This window comes from Rana temporaria, chromosome 1 (assembly GCF_905171775.1).
Source record: "Rana temporaria chromosome 1, aRanTem1.1, whole genome shotgun sequence".
In the NCBI taxonomy this organism is placed as follows: Eukaryota; Metazoa; Chordata; class Amphibia; order Anura; family Ranidae; genus Rana; species Rana temporaria.
The window spans coordinates 408,889,972-408,909,070 of record NC_053489.1 but is presented as its reverse complement, the minus strand read 5'-3'; the positions used below and the strand labels follow the sequence as shown (position 1 = coordinate 408,909,070).

At 41.1% G+C, this 19,099-nt stretch overlaps 1 protein-coding gene across 1 annotated transcript in view; it reads right to left on the bottom strand.

The window, feature by feature from the left end:
- Nucleotides 1–19,099, bottom strand: part of FRAS1 (Fraser extracellular matrix complex subunit 1) — a 660,838-nt gene that overhangs the window by 355,293 nt on the left and 286,446 nt on the right. The window contains exons 8-11 of the mRNA XM_040324225.1: nt 18,126–18,227; nt 17,009–17,200; nt 8,736–8,825; nt 6,102–6,140 (exon numbers count right to left, since the gene is read on the bottom strand). Coding sequence (XP_040180159.1) covers nt 6,102–6,140; nt 8,736–8,825; nt 17,009–17,200; nt 18,126–18,227 — 423 coding nt within the window. The remainder of the gene's footprint in view (nt 1–6,101; nt 6,141–8,735; nt 8,826–17,008; nt 17,201–18,125; nt 18,228–19,099) is intronic.

Below are 19,099 nucleotides of genomic sequence, written 5' to 3'. Positions count from 1 at the left end.
TTACCACATGATCAGCTGTCAGCCAATGACAGCTGATCACATGATGTAAACAAAAGCTTGGTAATCTTTTTTTTTTCCTCATGCTGAAAAGCGCAAGAAGAAAAAAAAGCCGATCACCAGCTTTGGGACATCGGTCCAGAGTGGAAGAGGCACATCCACCTCATCAGTGCCCACCAGTACCGCCTGCCAGTGCCCCCTGCCAGTGTCCACCAGTGCAAAACAGTGCCACCTATCAATGCCTATGAGTGCCACCTATCAATGCTCACCAGTGGTGCCAATCAGTGCCCCATCAGTGGCACCTAGCAGTGCTGCCTATCAGTCTCACCTACCAGTGCCCATCATTGCCACCCATCAGTGCCCATCATTGCCACCTATCAGTGCCAATTATTAGTGCCAATTCTCAGTGCCCACCAGTGCCACCTATCAATGCCCTTCTGTACCAGCCATCAGTGCCACCTCTCAGTGTCACCTCTCAGTGCCCACCAATGCCACCTCTCAGTGCCCACCAGTGCCGTCTTATCGTGCCCATCAGTGCAGCCCATCAGTGCAGCCTCATCAGTGTACATCAATGAAGGGGAAAAATGACCTGTTTGCCACATTTTATAACAAAATATAAAATGGTTTTGTATTTTCTTTTTCGTTTTTTTTTTTTTTTTTACAAAAAAATAAAACTGCAGAGGTAATCAAATACCACCAAAAGAAAGCTCTATTTGTGTGAAAAAAAATATATAAAAATTTAATTTGGGTACAGCGTTGTATGACCGCACAATTGTGATTCAAAGAGTGAGAGCCCTGAAAGCTGAAAATTTGTCCGGGCAGGACAAAGTAGAAATAGAGATACATACTCTCTGTATGTATGTCTCTTCTTTCCAGATAGGCCCTTTGCTGATACGTTTTAACGTGTAACAGGATCTCTTTCTAGAAACCATGTACTGTCTACTACTACCTGCAAGTCTGCTATTCCGACCTGCACACCGCTTCCCTAAAACCCCAGTATGTCATTTCAAGCCTGTGTATAGCTCTCTAATGGAGCCCTTGATAGCAGAAAAAAAAACCAGATGAGATCTAATCTTTCCTACTCTATCCAAAAATGAACCACTTCAATACAGGGCATTTGTATCACTCCCCCCCCTCCACAAATAGAGCTTTCTTTTGGTGGTATTTGATCACAACTGGGGTTTCTATTTTTTGCACTATAAATAAAAAAGCCTGAAAAGTTTGAACAAAAAAAAAGGTTTTCTTTGTTTCTGTTACAAAACTTTGTAAACAAGTATGTTTTCTCCTTCACTGATGTGCACTGATGAGGCTGTACTGAGGGGCACTGATGAGACAGTACCGATGATGAGGCATTTATATGCAGCACTGATGGGCACTGATAGGCGTCACTAATAAGCAGCACTGATGGGCACAGATAAGCGGCACTAATAAGCAGCACTGATGGGCTCTGATATGCAGCACTGATGGTCACTGAGAGGTGGCACTGATGAGCACTGAGAGGTTGCACTGGTGGGCACTCATTGGCGGCACTAATAGATGACACTGTTAGGCAGCACTGATCAGGAGGCACGGGCAGGCATCTTCAGAGAAGCATATTCTACCCACACCTAACAACTGTATTTTCATCTTGTCCACATGATCATCCCCCACAGCTACTACCCTTTGTTCCACTTGACTCTCCCTTCTAGATTGTAAGCTCTAATGAGCAGGGCCCTCTGATTCCTCTTGTACTAAATTGTAATGTAATTGTACTGTCTTCCCAGATGTTGTAAAGCGCTGCGCAAACTGTTGGCGCTATATAAATTCTGTATACAGTAATATTAATAATAATATTAATCACTGATGGGCACAGAGTGCCATCCCGAATATGCACTGCTTGGCATCCCTGGTGGTCATGGATGGGCATCCCTGGTGGTCATGGGTGGACATCCTTGCTGGGCCTGCACTGTTAATCAATGCGCTGATTATCAGTGCAGACCCCTCTATCAGGAAAGCAGCTGATCGGCTCTCCTCCACTTTGAGCCTGTCCGTGTGAGTGGAGGAAAGGCCGATAAATGGCTCGTCCTCTTTACACTGTGATCAACTGTGATTGGACACAGATGATCATGTGGTAAAGAGCCTATGTCATAGGCTCTTTATGAAGATTGAAGATGCGGTGCGTCAGACTGACAAACCACTGATCGCCTCACTGCGAGCCCCCGCGGGCCTGCGCTAATGGCTTATCCTGCTGGATGTCATATAATGCCCAGTCAGAACCACTTTCCAGCCGTCATAGGAATTACTGTGACAGGTCCTCTTTATGGAGAGATGCAGGGTCAATAAGACCCCACATCTCTCCTCCAGGATTGAAAACATGAGAGCATGAAAAAAATTCACTGATCTCATGCTTTCAGCCGCGATTGCGGCTTTGTTTACTTCCGGGTACCCGGGCATGAAGTCATAACGTCGCACCCGGGCCTCCGGCGGTCATAGAGATGACCGGTGACCATCTGGTCACTGGAAATCTCTATCGTCCTGAACTGGCCCCGGCCGATTTGTTCTCCAGGCCCCTGATGGCACCGGATGGCGGCGGGAGGGGGGGACCCCAACAGATTCCCTTATTTGCAGGGATTTCCTCTCACTTCCTGTTTGGCTATGGGGCAGGAAGTGAAAGTAAATCTCCCCAAAAACAAACAGGGGCAGTAACATTCCCGTACTCTATCCAAAATGGAAAAAAATGTTTTGCCTATAGTTCTACTTTAAATGAATTTGCTGTACCTTAAGAATAGTGATCCATGTACCTTCTAATCATTCAGAGAAGACCACAGGCTCATACATTTAGTAAGGCATTGCTCGCCATGATATAAAGAAAGAACCAATCCCACTTTTCAACCAATAGAAAAACATTCATGACACCTGGTCATCTCTATAATAGACCATCAAACTTTCTATAAACACATAAAAAAAGCACCAAAATCTGATTATAAAGCCATCTGATTATAAAGCAATCTGAAGAGAATATAGTCACGATACTATGAGTAGGAACTCTTCAGCCTTAAACTCAAATGTTTATTTTGGTGTTTTCATGAGGAAAAGCAGATGTGCCGATCCTTTGTAAAACTGCTGTTTGAAATAGGTGAAGGCGCATTCACCTCTGCGATTAGAGTGTTTAAAGCTGAACTCCAGGCAAACAACTAAATACACAAAATAAATAAATATATATGAGGGCTGTTTTACCTTCTAAAGGATTTGAATTTCTCTGCATGCATCTACACACATTTAGAGTGTCTAAATAAACCCTAGACACACAGTATTCTATTTTGTCTAAACACATCAAACTGCACCTCATTGCAGGTAAGGCCCCTTTCACATGGGCAGACTGTTTGGGTCCACCTATAAGTGTTTTAGGCGGACCCGATCTTTCCTTTGCACTTTATGGAGTGCCGGATGTCAACGGACATGGGTCTGTGTACGTCCACCAACAACCAATTTGATCCTATTTGCTAAAAACAGACAGATGAGGAACCATTCCCCATTCGTCTGGCAGATCGTATTGGATGTCAGTCAGATGTAAACAGACAGGTGGCCCTTTTCCATCTGACCACCAACAGAGGAGAGCAGACTGTGTCTGTTTGCTCTGCATAAGCGGAGCGTCCACGGACCTGTCATCTGCCTGCTCAGCGTGGATCAGCAGACAGTTATCCCGCTGAGCAGGCAGATCCACTGCCTGAGTCCATCCATCTTAAAGGAGCCTAAAAGCTTAGTGTGAACGGCACCATTGAAAAATTGTTACATGCATTTATATGCAAATGTCCTCTAAATGCATATAAATGCAGGTTTGACATTGCCAGTGTGTGCTCATACCAGACTGAATGAGAGAGAAAAACATGCACCAAAATATCACATGTGGTAAAGCATCTCTGTCAAATATTTACAGATGACAAAAATTTGTTTGAGGACTGATCAGAACTTTGAAGGGAGGAGGGAACAATGGACTGTTTGGATTGCTATCCTCCAAAAATACATCATCAAGAGGCCCTGGAATTTCAACAATTATTCAGGTGGAAAAAACAAATCTATTCAACAAGCCGACTTGCTCTGGAAAGTCTGCTCACATAAAACAAAGTACCATTCTTCACTGAATCTCATTGCCTCCCCTACCTTTAAAAGCCCAGATCTGTCTGAATACCTCTAGTCCTGACGCTTTTTTGCATCTAAACAGCCATTAGCAGCACTGACAGGCGTTTGCTGTCTCTACCTAAACTGACTTATGCAGCACACATGTTCTAGTGATTTACCAGCAAGCTAAAGCTACGTGCCACTACAAGTTTCTACTGCCATCTGTTTTATTTAGCACTATTTTATTACTCCTTCTGAAACATTATTTTATCACAATTATCCAATACAGATCTATCTGATTTTTCATTTCACTGTCATCTAAGCCTTGTTAAAGCCCACTGAGGTATGTTTTCACATTTTATACACAATGCCACAGAGTAATAATGATACACACAAAACATATGTTGTTCTCGGATACAGTATGTTCTGCATGCATAACTCATTCTTTTGACGATTAAACTCATTTGGGCCAGATCCACAAAGAAGTTACGCTGGCGTATCTATTAATACGCCGCGTAACTTCTAGGATGCTCCGGCGTATCTTTTTTCTGTATTCAGAAAACAAGATACGCCAGAATCTTGCTAAGATACGGCCAGCGTAAGTCGCCTACGCCGTCGTATCTTAACTGCATATTTACGCTGGCCGCTAGGGGCGTGTACGCTGATTTACACCTAGGATATGTAAATCAGCTAGATACGCCAATTCACGAACGTACGCCCGGCCGTCGCAGTACAGATACACCATTTACGTTAGGCTTTTTCCGGCGTAAAGTTACCCCTGCTATATGAGGCACAGCCAATGTTAAGTATGGACGTCGGGCCAGCGTCGATTACGTCGTTTGCGTAAGTCGTTCGCGAATAGGGCTGTGCGTCATTTACGTTCACGTCGAAAGCATTGGCTTTTTGTGGGTTAATTTGGAGCATGCGCACTGGGATACTTTCACGGACGGCGCATGCGCCATTCGTAAAAAGCGTCATTTACATGGGGTCACAATACATTAACATAAAACACGCCCACATGTTCCATATTTGAATTAGGCAGGCTTACGCTGGCCTATTTACGCTACGCCGCCGCAACTTTGCTTTGAGAATACTGCACTTGCCTGTCAAAGTAGCGGCGGCGTAGCGTAACTACGATACGCTACACCTGCTTAAAATTATGCCGTTCTACGTGGATCTGGCCCATTTGTTTTTATTATTATTATACAGTATTTATTTAGCGCCAACAGTTTGCTCAGCACTTTAGAATGTAAGGGCAGATAATACAGTTACGATATAATTCAATACAAGAGGAATTAGAAGGCCCTGCTCGTTGGCTTACAATCTAAGAGATGTAAGCTAATTTATGTACACTGGTTTACTTGGTTTACTATCACTTGATACCTTCATGGACACAATTAATGAATGTATTGTTGGTTTGCCAAAGATTCTTTTTTTATTACCATTGTTTATTTTATTGTTTTATTTAGTCCCATGCTAATTATCCTTGCCTCATCAAATATTATATTGCTTTTTATATCATGATTTTAGACCAAATATTTTTTTTTTAAGAATAATAATTTTTATTTTAATCCTATATGTGTGTATATAATGTAATTTAAGGTGGTTAATCCTGCATCACCCTATATTAACAATGTTTATATTTGTTTTCTTACCCTGATGAAGTGGAGTGTTATTGGCCCCTGAAATGCATTGGGGTTTTAAGCATTCATATGATGAATTATTAAAGTAATTTGGACTCCTTTACCATTTAGCCTGGCACTCCATTTGTAGGTTTATGCTCTGAGTTACTAACTAGTCAAGGCTACAAATAGCCCTACGAGACTCCAACTATTTAAAAAAAAAGTATTGACTCCTTAGCCACTCAAGATTTAGAGATCATGTTCAACTATCTTATTGGTATACTATAAACAAACAGCAGCCGAGTTTTTCTTTATGCTTTCATGACATTGGCTAATCTGTGCTGGATCTGAATATAAATGTATCCTTATAATATCACTACTTACCATCAAATGTTTAACTCCACTCAGATCTGAAGGAGATTCCTGCAGACAAAAAGAAATACCTTTATGAGTAGATTGTGTTCTGTAAGCATGGTTATCAGATGTATTACAAACATTCCAATAAAGCACATTCCAGCGTTATCTAATACTTAGTCCCAAGAGTTACAAAACACAGACATTTGAACTGCCTAGCAGAATTTAAGGGTTTCCTGCCTTAATGTTTACATGAATCTAGATTTAGGAATCATACAAGCAGTTGAGTTAACAAAAAGGAAAGGAGTAGTCTATCTTGTTTAAAATAAAATATAGCCATAAAATGTCAGGATTAAAATAGCAATAAACTAGAATACTTCTCTATCTACACAATTTACACATGAATCAATACATATCAATATTACCAGATCACATTACTATTTACGTGAAAATTACACCCCCCTTACCCTAAATCAAATAACTGCTGAATCCAAGGTTCCACATGTGACCAAAAGCCTATATCACATTCTCTCTGTCCACCAGGAACAATGTAGGTGTCTGACATCATTAGAGACTGCAGGGAGCCTATGGATTTCAGAAAGGTTCATCTGAAAGACTCACAGCAAGATTGCCAAGACACAACCAAGGACGCAGCACTACTTAGACAGGCCATAGATGCTGTCATTTTCCACAGGTTACAGGAATGAAAATCGCTTGATTCTCCCTTCAACACAGTCATGTTGATGGGGAATCCCTCCCATGGAGATATTGTGTTCTACCGGTGGGGCAGGGGCATGGGGTGCCATCCCTGCCAGGAGAACACAGTGATTATTGAATCATATGTAAAAATCCAACATGCTGGTTTTACCCAAGTCGATTGATGGATAGACTTGGGTACAATCAACCTGCCCATAGATAATTTGAATCATCTATGGGCAGCTTAAGCATGAACCAGCTATATTGGATTTCAGAGTGTGACAGATGAGAATGGGACCTGGTGATGATCCTACTTGATGTTTTTAGTAAAATTATAAACACTTAAATAATTTTTTAACTAGGTTGTAAATTGTAATATATTTTTTAACACATTCCAACCTGGGCCTATTGATGAATGGGAACCAAAATTCCCCATACCACTATAGGGTTGGTTTACTAAAGGCAAATAGGCTGTTCACTTTGCAAGGAAATTGACATATAGTTTGTGAATGAGCTGAAGCTCCACTGACGTCTATCATCCAATAATGTGCAAGCAAAGTAAAGATTTTTTTATTTTCCTTGCATTCAATTGCGTATTCTTTGCAAAGTGAATTTTTACCATATACACTCAGATAAAGAAAAACTCTATTGCAAAGTGAAAATTCCCTTGCAAAATTAACAACAAATTTTCCTTTAGTAAATCAACACCACCCTGCATGTTTTGTGTGCCAGGTCCATTTACTATTACTGTATGCAATATCTATTAATGTATAAATTGATACGTATATAAAAATACTATCTATACTATACTATTATTTAATAATTCAGTAAGGCAGTGGTCATCAACCCTGTCCTTAGGGCCCACTAACAGGCCAGGTTTTATGTATTACCTTGGGGAGATGCAGACTAGAATACTGCAATCACTGAGCAGCAAATGATATCACCTGTGATGTATTTCAGTTATCTTGCAAACCTGGCCTGTTAGTGGGCCCTGAGGACAGGGTTGATGACCACTGCAGTAAGGCATATGTGCCATAGATGTGACACTAATGCTTATAAATAATAAAGTACTGTATATATTTGAGTATAGGCCGACTTTTTCAGCACATTCTTTTATGCTGAAAAAGCCCCCCTCGGCTTACACTCGAGTGAGGGTCTCCCGCTTTGTCAGTCTTAACTGTTCCGCGCCATCCACGCTGTCCACTGTAACAAAGCCCCACCTCCTCCTCGTTCGTGATAGACGGAAAACTGATAACAATGCAGGGAAACGGAATCAGTGTTCCGTCTATCACGGACGAGGAGAAGGCGGGGCTTTGTTACAGTGGCTGGCCTGGACACAGCAGATTAAAAGTACATGAGGCTGCAGATGGGCACAGTGAGGCTGCAAATGGGCACAGTGAGGCTGAAGATGGGCACAGTGAGGCTGCAGATGGGCATTGTTGACCCTCTTTTCCACTTACAGTAGCTGCTGCATTTCCCACCCTAGGTTTATACTCAAGTCAATAAGTTTTCCCATTTTTTTGTGGTAAAATTAGGTGCCTCAGCTTATATTCAGGTTGGCTTATACAGTACTCAAATATATATGGTAAGCATTTTTTACATTAACAGACATTGTTGAAGTTCTTCTATACAGATGTACGTGGCAAACATCCTTTATAAATGCAGGGAGCAATGTCCTGGCATATGTGCTGTAAATATATTACATTTCATGTATTATATATATTCCCCTGTGTTTCATCATCTAGTACAAAAGGACATATTAAAACAATACAAACTGTAAACAAATAATTCAATATGTAAGTATAAAATTGCAATACATTAAAAAAAATCTCTCTAAAGCACATAAATACATCCAAAATAGACCTTAAAGTCCCCTGTTTTTAAGTTTACTTCAAAATATATTTTTTGTATTATTTCCTTTCCACCCTAGATGTACAATACTGATTCAGAAAAAGCTGTAATTCTTACCTCTCTGTCATGTTCTTTGTGCAGGCAGTAACTAGTGCTCAATACACATTCTGGACAACATTTGCCCTCAAAATGGGCTAATTCTTCACCCTGATAAAGAAAGGCAGATTATTGTAGTATGAAGAATGTACTTTTGCTGAGGTAATGCTTTTCGCTGTGTAAACAGCGCTTAAATTGTGCAATGTAAAGATTTCACTCTACTCATCTTAAGGAGAATTGTCTGGAGGACTCTCCATGAAAAATGAGCAAATTCAGCATATTAGCACCAAGCCAATTCTCCACATACACAGAGGTGTTTTTATGTAACATAAACACAAATGGTGCCGGCTTTATAATAAGCAGAAGGAAAGAAAGTGTGCGCATGAATAAATCACAAATAGAAAGTTTTCTTTAAATTGAAAAAAAAGGTAAGGGCTAATGCTGGCTATACTTATTTTCCCTTTGCTCCACCACTAATCTGTTCACCTGGAAAGCAAAGGGAAAAAAACTGTGTTAGCTGAAATTTGGGGAGTACTAGAAGGTTCTCACTCTGCCTTCATGTGGGTCAAGTGACTAAGAATCACTAAGAACTAGTGCTGTCCTGTGGAAGGTAGGGACATATATATCACACGCTTCAAAAAAATACTGCATATTTCTCTTCTCTTGCATCCAGTGGTGGATGAGTGATGGGAAGGTAAGTATGTGCAGCTCAGGAAGGCAGTGTTTTGCCCTGCATGAGTTCAGGTTAGGTAAAGCAATAGGGTTAATTGTTACAGAATACTTACACAGGTCCTCTCCCTGACCACCAGGTGCCTATACAGCCAATCTTCATGAATCAAAGCCTCCATGTAAATGTAGTGAAGCGACTCACATGCCCTGTACTTCACTTCACTGGGTGAATGGAGTGGCAGAGGAGCAAATGGAAGTAAGGTAAAAGCTGCTGCAGGGCCCAGCATTTTAAATTAACTTGTTGTTTTGCTCCACATCAGTTAAGTGTGTGCCCACTTTAAAGATGGACTTCAAACAGAGTCAAATATCTCCACATACTTTACATTTTAAAAGCATTTGCATTTTACTCTGCAATGTCTTAACACTTCCAAGTAGTGCTAAAGTCTACCCACCCCACTCCCACCTCACTACTGGTCTATAACCTGTGAGTGGCCTCACTATTCAAAAGGAAAGTGTGAATGGAGGAGGTGAAGAAGCTTTGAATTTTCTAGCTTTCAGGGGCACCAAGGTCCTTTTTCAAGAATATGACACTAGCTGTCTGCATACCTTATAGTGTACTTTTCTACAGATTTGCTTTATTCCACTTATAAATCTAAAAAAAACCTTAAAGCTCACCTCAGGGTCAAGTCTCCCAACCACCCCCAATTTCTTTTGCAGCATGCCAGGCATCTTAAAATATACATACATTTAAAAAAAGAAACACTTTTTTTTCCAGGTGCCCTCAGTTCATTGACATTACAGGTCCTCTAACCCTCCTGCAGTGGAAAGATCCTAAATGCTGCAGAACGCATTGATGTGGCACCGATTTTTGCAGTATTCTCTTGTGAGTCCAAGGGTGTGGAGAAGTGTCTTGTCACCCCAGGCTCACAGGATGTGGTTTGAATAAGACTGGGAATCCTAACTTTAGGTTATATCTCTATGCTGGTTTACTGTCAGAACATGCTCATGGTCAGTTTACAATAGCAGTTGATAAAAGTGGATTACAAAAATATTTTAGGCCTAAAAAATAAATCAAAGGCTACCCTGAGAATGGTTGCTCAACAGTGATGGGAGGTGACGTACAAAGCATCTGCAGCAAATTAAAGGGGAGTTCCGCCAAACAAAGGAACTTCTGCTTTAAGTACTCCTTACCCCTTAGATGCCCTATTTGGCATGTCATTGTTTTTTGGGGGGGGGGGAGCGGTTAACCTAGATTTGACAGGTACCCAGCTCCCACTTCTGCTCAGGACTCCTAGGCGGCTCTAGCAGAAGTTCTCCTCTCCCCCTTCCTCCCTGCAATCTGCTGGGACACGTCACAGGTTCCAGAAGACAGCCCGGCCATTCAGGATGTGCAGCGCAACTCGTGTCTGGCTCTGAAGGCGCAAGCTGTCACAGCCGGATGCCCACACTTGCAATGCCAGTGCCGCAGAGAGGTGAGGGAGAGAACTGAGGCTTCGGGTGGCCGCATCGCTGGACCGTGCGACAGTTGAGTGTGTGTTTATTAAGAGTCAGCAACTACACTTTCTGTAGCTGCTGACTTTTAATAAACACAGAACTGGCTGGAACTCCGCTTTAAGTGCGAGTACTATAGTACAGCAGGAAGTCCAGTGGTCCAAGTCATAATCCACCTTAAAGGGGTTGTAAAGTCTAAACGTTATTTACCTTAATGCATTCCTTGCATTAAGTTAAAAAAATGTTTAGGTGTCAGCATCGCCCCCTCATCCCCTCTTTACTTACCTGAGACCTCATTCGATCCAGCGCTATGCACGTCTGCAGATCTTTTCTCCCCTCACTTCCGGGTCTCGCTGGCTTTGCTTGGGCACCGGGAGCCATTGGCTCCCAGTGCTATCAATCAAAGCCAGTGACGAGGACACAGTCCATTGTCTGTGTCAATGGACGCAGCAAAGGAACTCGGGTGCGAGCACGCACGAGTGCCCCAATGGGAAGCGGCTTGCCATGGGGGGGGCAGTGGCCAGAGAGGAGGGGCCAAGAGCGCCGGGGGTCCAGAAAAGAGGAGGTTCCCGGCCGCTCTGTGCGATTCCATTGCACAGAGTAGGTAAGTATAGAAGTGTTTATTTACATTTTTTTAAATGTACCTTTACAACCACTTTAAGAATGCTTGGTGGAGAAATTGGGAGCAGAGCTACAGGTATAAATATGCATTGTATCTCAATATACCAATAAGATGAAATAAAGTCTATATAATAGCTTTCAAACTCCTTTAATAATGTAAATTAAATAAGTCATTAGTAAAACATTGGTGGTATTATTACATTTTTTTATCTGGGTGATTTTTTATCAGGTAGCAGCCTTTTATAACTTTAACCCCCTTGTCATTTCCCTTCTACTTTTAACTGAAGTTAGAGTGGACCTTCACTTACAAAATTCACTTCCTCTCTTATGATTTCCTTCTCCTCTCTCTTTACAGATTTGGATTTTCGCTTTAATATGAAAGTGGACTCACTTCCTGAATACTTGCCTAGGCGAGGATGACTTGTCCAGCCTCCTGCTGCCTTCTCAAATGCCTATATCATACAGTATGTCAGGAGGCAGTATTACTGTGTACTGGCAGAGAACTGCGGTGGTGTGTCCACACACGGTGGGGAGACCTGGCAGAGACCTCCAGTGTGTCTGCACATATGCGGGATCTTGTTTCAGGATGGCAATGAGGGAGCAGAGTGGCAAAGACGTTAGATCTCCTCTACTGCGTTCTGACAGGGGGACGGACCACCTGCCAGAACACTCCAGTCAGCACTCTAAGTCATTGGCTGAAAGCGCTGATTGGGAGACAGTTGGCAGACCCTTTTCGGTCATGCCACTTCGAACGCCGCCTTCTGTCGGACCGGCTGCTGTACACACGGGCCAGTTTATATTGAACCGGCTGTTTCACCGTGTGTATGGGGCTTTAGAGTGGTAAAATGTTGAGCATTGACATGCATTAACATGCTCTTTATTTTAATATTTTTCTTATTAAGTCATTAGGAAGAAAATACTAGAAAGTAGTTCCCCCCCATTTTTATACTAGAAAGTATAACATTCTCTATCTGTAAACTGCACTTATTATCTATGTCTCAAAAATCATGATAACATGACCATAAACTACAACAATAAACTTATTTTAGTTACTCCTATTTGGTGTAGATACTATTGAAAGCTTTTTCTAAATTAGTGCAAAAAATAAATAAAAAATATCTAGCATTTACGTGGAAAAGGGCTCAGCAACCCATGTGCAAAGGACGCTTAAACTAGCTGTTCTTAAAACTAACACTGGTCATAGTAGAAATTAGCAAATTTTTAATTTGTTTTTAGTTGCGTTATGTAATATTATTTATAGATTAGATAGGAAATAAAATCATTTTTGCAAGACAATATTGCCCAAAAAAAACTTTTTTGTTCTGGGAAAAAATAAATAAATATTCCCTTGTTATCTTATGCAATTATGAAGTTATTGATGAATCAACAAACCTATAGCAGAAATATTAACATTGCTCCAGTCTATATGGCGTATACAGGTATAAACAGCTGATCTGGCTAACATAGTTTTTTTACACAGCATACAGTATAAAATAACAAGATACAATTCTTTAATGAAAACAGAACCACAAACTTAGATGGTAACCACATATCATGAATGGTCTGCCACTATAATTCTGCAAGTCATTATAATTTACCCCATAAGGAAATTCATGATTGTGAATCTAGAATCTGTGTTTAAAATAACTGCAATATGATATTCCATTGCAACAACTGAATAAACCATAGTGTCAAGTAAAGTTTAAGGAAATGCTTTCATGAGCTTAAGTATTTTTAGAGATATTCCTCTGGTATGTTGGTATAATTTTGGAACCGCTAAAACTGACCTTGGTGGCTCAAGAGAAAAAAGTTACACTATGTGTAGTTCATGCTCTTCTATGAAACGTAGTCATCATCCACACACACATATAGTACAAATTTATAATTGTTTAAGCGTAGTATCATATGTTTGAATCTTTCCTGAATTTGGGTTTATTAATGCAAGGCAGAACAATCATCAACTTTCTGAATAGTATTTACTACCTCTCAATTTCCTTATGAATAAGGAAGCTGTAGACTAGAGTCTTGAATGATCTAATGCTCTAGAATAATACAATGTAGCCTATGTGAAATGCTAAAGCATTACTAACACTGAGAACTGAGCGATCAAACACCACCAATCACCCAGTTCTCACAGCTCCCTGAACAGAGAGCTGGTGACTGTCAGTCACCGCTGTCTGATCTGCATCCCTCTCGCTCATTGAAGTGCTGGGCTGTGAAGGGGGTAGGAGCGGCCGGTCCAGACTCTCAGCGTCTGAGAGGCTGAGCCAGGTGCCAGTCCAGGCTCCTGGGTGGATCCCGACCATATGGTCAGGATCTTTCCCAAGCCTGAACCGGTTCTGTGACATCAGCAGATAGGGGACTTTAGTCCACTGTCTGCTGAAAACCGGTCATAGGAGTGCAGAACCAACTGCACTCCTGTGATCCACAGGAGAAGTACAGCCAAATGAGCTTTATATGTTTGATTCTCCCAGAAATAAGCAAAACGTGAACATTTGTGTTTGCACATACAAGTATAATGAAATTGATCAGGTGGTAAATACCATTTTCAAAACTATCGCATAACCCTGTCATACAATATCAGATCTGTGAGAAAATTAATAAAAGACCAATTGACATTTTAGGCCTTGCTTAGACAGGTTAAGCTCATTCACCATCTGTGAGATTTCAGGCAGTGTTCCATCCTGGTTTTAAATGATCTTCTGATGTTGGTCGATCAAAGAGAGCAAATCATTCATTGAACTTGCACTGTCCATTGAAAGCCAGTTGTTGCAGGTAATGCATGTGGCAGCAGAAAACACAATTATCAATTCCGTCACACAGCTCGACAATGCTAAACAGGAGCAGTGAGGCAGGTTTACTATAATTAGACAACAACCTAATTAATACGTTTCTCCTTGCCTGCTCTAAAATAGTACTGAGACAGAAAAAAAACTTCTTAATTGTGCATCTGTTTTGAGTGAAAACTATCTTATCCTGATAACAACCGGTTTTATCTTCAGTGATAAATCTGTTATAGGACTGGGAAATTGTGTTGCAGTTTTCTGCACAAAATTACTGTCACAAGGGTTTGCAAATGTAAATAAAAACTGTTTCATGGACTCTGTTAACTGGCAAAATACCTGATTGGCATCTGAATTTGCCACTAATTTGCTTAAAAAATGCCTCATATTAAATGATTCCACATGATGTACTGAATAGGCTCATAAATTTTAAATTTACCCCTAAATCAGGAGTTCAACCAGAATGTACATTCACCTGTAAACAAGGTTAAACACTGTATGCTCTGTATGCAACATACAGTATACAGATGTCCTCCTGAACCATCAATAGGACATCATGTCATTAACCCATTCAATAAAATATTATTAGAAAATCCTTCTTGACAGCTGTGGGGAAGTATTTATTCAACATATTGCCTAAAATATTTCTGGCAAGCTGCTCAGAGGACCGCTGTTCTTTTTAAAGAGTTGCCGAGAAGGCAAGCTATGAATGCTGCCTATGCTATGCTAAAATTGGAATTTTTCTCATAACTAAGTTAAACTGCATAGAATTGCTACATAACATAACACAAGTTACTAAGATATGTTTACTTAGCAATGAAAGCTGTATTTTACTTAAACACACATGGCCTTACTCTGCAGGGGGTAATGACTATAAGAAACTTATAACAACCAGTCACATTTAATTTTATGTGGTTATTTAAAAACGTGTTAAATGTGATTTCATCCTTCTCTTACCTTGTCCCCTGGGTTCAGCTAAAATACTCACCCACCCAATGAATCTGTCATTGCCTTGATCTGCCACAAGCCATCTTTCTCTTTGGCGTCATCAGGAGATCAGCTGTCTCTTATTGGTCCTAGCAGCTGGCCCCCTGATGACGCTCCACCACTCATGCATAGTGTGCTCTACATATTACATTGATATCCTGGGGGCTTCTGGTGGGAGATGGGGGTGGGGTGTCATTCTAGCCTAGGCGAGCAAGGAAGCATTGGATGCACACCACAGCGATATGCTGAAGGGGGGGGGGGCAGTTAGGTGAGAGCAAAGGTCCACTTTAAAAAAAATGATATGGTTATCATTGTTTACCTGCCTTTGTGCTCTGTTAAACCAAAATCAGCTTAATACTGTAGTGTTTAATACACACAGATACAATTACAAATAAAAACTTGTTCTTATGGTGTTACTTCACCTTTTCAGAAAAAATAATTAAAGGTGAACTTACACCCTACACCCACCCCAACCCCCAGTCCCCACTGTCCTTACCTCTTGTGGGTGATGTGCTGTCAGTGGCCAAGCAGCCAGTGTAGCCTTCCAAAGCTTTCATTCTGCAAGGCTTCCAGGATGGCACAGCCCACTGATCTGGCACTGACCAATCAGAAGTGTGCTGATCTGTCCCAGAAGCCCTAGAGAATGCGGAGGGAGAAGAGCAGAAATTTTAAACCCCCGGGAATGCTACACCAAATGCATGGACACTGACAGTCCATACCATACATAAAGTAAGAACAACGAGGCCCGGGGGTGGGAAAGGTGTAGGATGTTAGTTCACCTTTTCATAAAAAAAAAAAGGGTAAATACTATATATAAAGAATGCCTATTTCTATTGATAAAGAATCCCAACACAATTTATTAGAAACAATCCTCTGTGTTAGGCCCCTTTCACACGGGGCAGGGTAGGTGCGGTGGCGGTATAGCAGCGCGATTTTTAGCGACGCTATACCGTCGTATTTACCGCGATATTCGGCCACTAGCAGTGCGGTTTTAACCCCGCTACAGGCCTAAAAAGGGTTAATACCGCGGTTTCCCATTGAATTCAATGGGGAGGAGCGGTATAGGAGCAGTAAACACCCCGCTCCTATACCGTTTTAAAGATGCGGCTAGCAGGACCTTTGGAGCGGTCCTGCTAGCGCACTGCTTCAGCGTGAAAGCCTTCAGGCTTTCATACTTAAGACTTCAGGGCATGTTTTTTTCAGGCGGTAAAGCAGTGCTATTTTTAGCGCTAAAATGCGTGAAAAACGTGTCAGTGTGGAAGGGGCCTAAAGGATCGTTATGCTGCTTCTCACTGCATGGCTGCTCTTCATCAACTTCTTGTCATAGTATGAATGCCTGAGTCACACAAAAACAAAAAAATCGGGCATTAGATGCATCCCTTTCAAGACTGATGGGCTATCCTTGTCCCATTCAAGCACTAGAAGATTCTGTGCTTTTAGGAAATATATGATCTGATCTGCATAACAAAGGGGCAAACCTTGTAATGGGAAAGCTGAGGGTGTCAGCCTACATACACAACACCTCTCCTGAGAGACAAGTTATTCTTTATGCATGTGCACCTGATTATTGTGGTTGTAAGACAAGAGAGTTTGCTTACTAACCAAATCACAACAGGTCCAACAGTTTTATGACAACATATTTTAACAAATTTGCAGCACGGTCATGCAAGTGTATATTGCACTTTTGGCTACATCTGAAGTTGTTCTTTAACGTTGTTCTTTAGGTGTCAAAAACAAACTTACCCATGAGCACTCCACTTTGGAACACTGTGCTGGATAGCAAAGCACTTTCCCTCGGTCACACAAGCAGTAGTCACAGTGACTTCCATTCCAGAGCTCTCCATGGTACCTGATGGATCCATTCACTGTGCAGCTCCCTTTGCTGGACACACACTCCTCACAGCACTGGCCTGGTTCCTTTATTTTGGTTTGGCCCTAACAACATAAGAGAAAGAAAAATTACTAATGTCATGTACAAATCCAGGGAATGGACACGGATCTCAGTCAGTACACAGGTAATGTTTTCTGATCTTTTTAACCTATAAATATGGGTGTGTGCATATTTTAATATTCAGAGGAAAAAATGTGTTTTGGCAGTTAAATGTTGGATAACAGCCCAACAACATAGTCAAGGTAACAGAAATCTTTGGATGGATTAATTACACACATTAATGGACTTATTTAAATGTGTAAACAGCAATAATGATGTGCAAAATACATCTATCTATATCAGAGTTCTCCAAATGTTCTCCAAAAGGCCAGTTTACTGTTTTTCAGGCTTTAGGGGGCCAGACTGTGGCCAGTGGGAGTAGAAAATGCCCTGGCATCAATGCCTCATCATTGGTTTTAATGGGAGGAATAGTGCCCCATTGATGGTGTCAGTAGGGGGAATCGTGCTCCGTTACTGGTGTCAGTTGGTGGATTAGTGCCCCAAGGGCCAGATAAAGGTAAGCAAAGGGCCACATCTAGCCCCCTGGCTGCAGTTTGGAGACCACTGATCTATATCAACACTTTGATTTGTAGCTTCTAATGCATCACTGTCAGTTACTGTCTTTTGTGTGTTGCTCTTTGACTTAAATGAGTCTATACATCATCTCTGCTGTATCACTTCAATTCAAAATGTTTATTAGGTTTTAGAATAAGATCACTGTATCTTTTCTACACTAAACTAAATACACATTTGTATACAGTTCAGATGACACTGCAGATGGAAACTCCTATTTGCTTTAACTTTAGCTAAAACTCTTAATGAAAACTTTAGGATTTCATAGGGCCCAGGCACATTACAAATGAAAAAACACAACCTATGTCTCCAGGTCATGGTAATATTTTCCCACTAAGAAGCATTGGGTTACATTACCTTGTAACATGTAAGTGATGAACAGGTCTTAGTATGGCACTTGACCTCTCCTTTATCACAAATACAGGTAGAACAAGGATTTTTCTTCCACTGGACACCATGCTGAACAAAGAAAAGTAGATGTGAACATTTTAATAAACCAATTTTAGTACAACCTTCCTTAAGAATAATACTATTTTGGCTCTATAAGTATTTGTTTTTAAAGAGGAATTAAACTAGAAATTTGAAATACCACTGACAAGTAGGGTTTTTATAACAGAATAGACACTAGTAGTTTCTTCTGTCATAAACCCTTCTCCCTGCCTGTCGGCAGTAATACATACTGAGCCACACATGTGCAGCTCAGTGTACATTTATGGCATCGCTCTGTGCCATGTTGAAGTGACTCCCATTTGCAAGCGCGGAAGTGACAACAACCCAGCTATTCAGGCGGCTGAACAGTGTGAGCCCGGAAGGAAGACAGGGTGAAGATGTGAGCTCCTGGGACCAGAGGGTGTGCTGACAATTCAACAATGGAAATCTTTGTTTGACAGGTAAGTCTTCTGTAATGTGCATATTAGGACATTATGGCATAAACCTTCTGGGAGCCAATAAAAAAAAAAAAAAAGATATTCAGCTTTAGGTGAAGCCGATTTTAATTCTGCTTTAGGTGTATTTGCAATTTTGCAGTTATTTTTTACCAAAATTAACCTTGTCTGTACTGTGCTGGCAGAACTTTATAATCACTTGTAAACTACTGTGCACACTGTCTGTCCTAACAAAGAGACTGGGTTGTACAATCTTAAGCCCCGTACACACGATCAGAATATCATACAAAAAATACAGTTTTCGAAGCGATCGTGTGATAATCTGATCGTTAGTACACAGCTTTTGTCTGAAATTTTCCGAAGGGACAAACATGAAAAATGTTCTCATACAATACCAGATTGCACAATTTTTGTTTAATCAGTCCTGTTTTCGCTTGAAAACACAAT